This window comes from Clinocottus analis, unplaced genomic scaffold, assembly GCF_023055335.1.
Source record: "Clinocottus analis isolate CAN_PGR_092001 unplaced genomic scaffold, fCliAna1.0.p SCAF_5, whole genome shotgun sequence".
NCBI lineage: Eukaryota > Metazoa > Chordata > Actinopteri > Perciformes > Cottidae > Clinocottus > Clinocottus analis.
Window position 1 is genome coordinate 13,685,297 of NW_027176207.1, and position 3,134 is coordinate 13,688,430.

General features: G+C 43.8%; 1 protein-coding gene across 1 annotated transcript; it reads left to right on the plus strand.

Moving 5' to 3' along the window:
- Positions 1 to 754: 754 nt before the first annotated feature.
- Positions 755 to 2,121, plus strand: gsx1 (GS homeobox 1). The gene is made up of 2 exons (XM_068601096.1): positions 755 to 1,181; positions 1,295 to 2,121. The coding sequence occupies exons 1-2, from the start codon at positions 815 to 817 to the stop codon at positions 1,645 to 1,647; spliced, it is 720 nt and encodes a 239-aa protein (XP_068457197.1). The 5' UTR covers positions 755 to 814; the 3' UTR covers positions 1,648 to 2,121.
- Positions 2,122 to 3,134: the final 1,013 nt, after the last annotated feature.

Below are 3,134 nucleotides of genomic sequence, written 5' to 3' on the forward strand. Positions count from 1 at the left end.
CATTAACCTTAAAATGGATATGCATAAACTTTACATTCAGCTGTTGCATTTATGTTTGCGCTCAACACTCAGTTAAGTAGCCACACAAGTGCAGGAGATCTGTCACATAAATAATTAACTCGAAAAATAACCTGGCGAAAAGTGGACACATGTAAGGCCTATAAAGCATCTGAAAATAATTACCTTTTCGTAATCTCAGCAAATACAGGCACAGTGATCCTTTAATCTTAAAGCAACGATGGAAAATTATTTAGTAATTTACCTACTGTCAATAGACTAAATGTACATTAGCAGTTGTAAACATTTCTGAAAGCTTCTCCATCTCGCCCTGGTTATACAGACATAATTAAGACTACGTACATACCTAATAGGCTGCTCAATGTCTAAGACAAAACTTGAATACATATACTGGCTTTCCAAATGTGACAGGGACGTTTTCTCTCGCAAATTTAAGCTGTGCTCTATGATAAAATGAGAGTGATGATAAAAGGGAGAATGGGCAGTGCCGCCTCTTGCGGCGTGGGTGGGGCTGACAAGAATAGACTACATTATGCAGTTCATTTAGTTAACAAGTGAAATAATGGGGAAGCGTGCAGTGGGAATGCCGAGAGAAAGGCACAAAACCCTATTGAGAGCTCTTGGCCGCTTACAGCGTAACCGTCACATGGCCGAACCGAGTCCACGGCGGCTATTTAAGGGGCAGTGCTGCGCCTTCAGCACCACTTCGCTGTCCACCGCCCTGAGGAGAGCACGCTGACACGACCACGCGCAGGCTTCCACTTCAACCACGCTGCACAGCAACACGTTCGCCACCATGCCGAGGTCTTTTCTGGTGGATTCCTTGATTTTACGGGAGGCCAACGATAAGGGGAACGAGAACCACCCGCCCTTGTTCCCGTACGCCGTGCACTCGCCGCACCACCCGCACGGGCTGCCGGGCTCCTGCCACTCCAGGAAAGCCGGGCTGCTGTGCTTCTGCCCGCTGTGCATGACCGCGACCCAGCTCCACCAGTCTCCGCCGACACTGCCGCTTCTCAAGGCGTCTTTTTCCCCCTTCAGCTCGCAGTACTGTCACTCGGCTCTGTCGAGGCAACACTCTTCCAACCTCAGCCACGGACCGGGGATATACCAAGCTGCGTACTCTGTCCCGGACCCGCGACAATTCCACTGCATCTCCATCGGTAAGTAACGGGCTCTTGTCACGGTTTATTGTGTGGGGAAAGCCACTTTTAACGTGTTGTCAAACATAACACTATGGCTGACGATTTCTCTTTATTTATTTATTTTTCCACAGAAAACAGCAACAGCAAACTTCAGAGCAGTAAGCGCATGCGCACGGCCTTCACCAGCACACAACTTTTGGAGCTGGAGCGGGAGTTCACCTCCAACATGTACCTCTCCAGACTGAGGCGCATCGAGATCGCCACATACCTGAACTTGTCCGAGAAACAGGTGAAAATCTGGTTCCAGAATCGCAGAGTGAAGCACAAAAAGGAGGGCAAGAGCAGCGGTCAAAGGACTGGATCACACAACTGCAAATGCTCGTCCCTGTCGACTGCGAGATGCTCGGAGGAAGAGGAGGATGACATTCCCATATCTCCCTCCTCGTCCGACAAGGAAGACGTGGACCTCTCCGTCTCCCCCTGAACTTTCCCGCTTTCTCCCCTCTAAAACATTTTGGTCCTCTTGATTTTGAATACAGCCAAAAAAAAAAGAAAGACTGTTCCACTTGTGTTCAGTCGTCTGTACATAGAAAGAGAATATTTAATCAGGGATTTGTCCTGAATTATTGTATAGCTGTATACATGTTGTACGTTTTGTATGTAGTTTTTTTCTGAAAACGGTCCATTTGTTGTTGCCAATCCGATGAGTATGGCATATTTGTAAAGATAACCCCCCCAAGAAAACAATAGCAACATTGTTTATTAGTGTTTTGGGGGAGGCAGTATTTTGTATACATGGTTACTGTTAGATTCATTCTGTGGATGGAACTGTGACTTCAAATATGGAAAGCTGGAGAGAATGTCACATTGCTGAAATGACTGAAATTATATCTTCAGTGTAATTGAAACACATATTTATTTATTTAAAAATGTTGATACTTAAATAAAAATATTTCCGAGCGGCAGAATGTTGTGATGTGATCTAAATATGTTGGTCTTTACGCACCACTGAGCGCGCGCACAGGCGCGCGTAACCTCAGGTTGACATCAACAGTTTGGTGATTCAATTCAATAAGCCTTGGGAATTCAATACATTTAAAATACTGAGTGATAGTCGTTGGTCAAAATGGTATTATGAATTACATCTTCACACATATAATCTATGTCGGGCTGCGCTGTATATCTGGCAACATGTGCAGTGCCTTATTTAAGACGCAAGACCCATTTTATTTGCAATTTTGAATATATATTTCCATCTTCTCTTACATGAAGTACAGCTGCTGTGTGTACGTGTACGTTGTGTTTGGTGCACGAGAAGACGACTGAAAGGGTGATTGACAAGGTTCACAATGTTTTCCCAGCGAGCCAAAAATAAATTGGGGAAGACAAAAGTATACCCAGCTGCACTACAAACAAACAAAATGTACTTGTGTATCTAGAAGGAGCGCATTAGGCAACATGAGCTGAACTCCACCCTGAACGAGTAAATCTAATGCTCTATAATCTTATAAAGACGTTGTTATGGGGTCCTTTATATGCTTTCCCTGGGGAACACTCAACGCTAATATCACTGCCTGGCCCTTTGGAGCTTCTTTCAAATTTAGCCCCAGCTGAAATGATCCGTCTCGTGTGCCTGAGTTAATAATCATGGTGAGTGTATAATCAAGAGTGTGCATATGTTAAGATATCGATCTGACATGAAAATAAATGAGGAAAAGACACAGTTTGGTCTCCTTGACCCATATTCTTCTTATTGTTCTTACGCACCGGTGGGGTCATGTTTATTGTCGGGTTTATTAACTTCATGTGTGTTTAACACTTAATATAATCCTTTACGGCTCAGCCAACATTTTTTTTAAATAAAAAAATAGCATCGGTAATTACTAGGTACTGTGAATTTTGTGGCAAATCATTAAATCCACAAAATGGAAATATGTGCCAAGTCAAAAATACGCAGCATCCTCAACATAA

Excerpts from the sequence above, each read along its gene's own strand:
- gsx1 (XM_068601096.1), top strand. The coding sequence starts at position 815 with ATGCCGAGGTCTTTTCTGGTGGATTCCTTGATTTTACGGGAGGCCAAC. Across the intron at positions 1,182-1,294 it reads ATTCCACTGCATCTCCATCG|AAAACAGCAACAGCAAACTT; the intron begins GTAAGTAACGGG and ends ATTTTTCCACAG.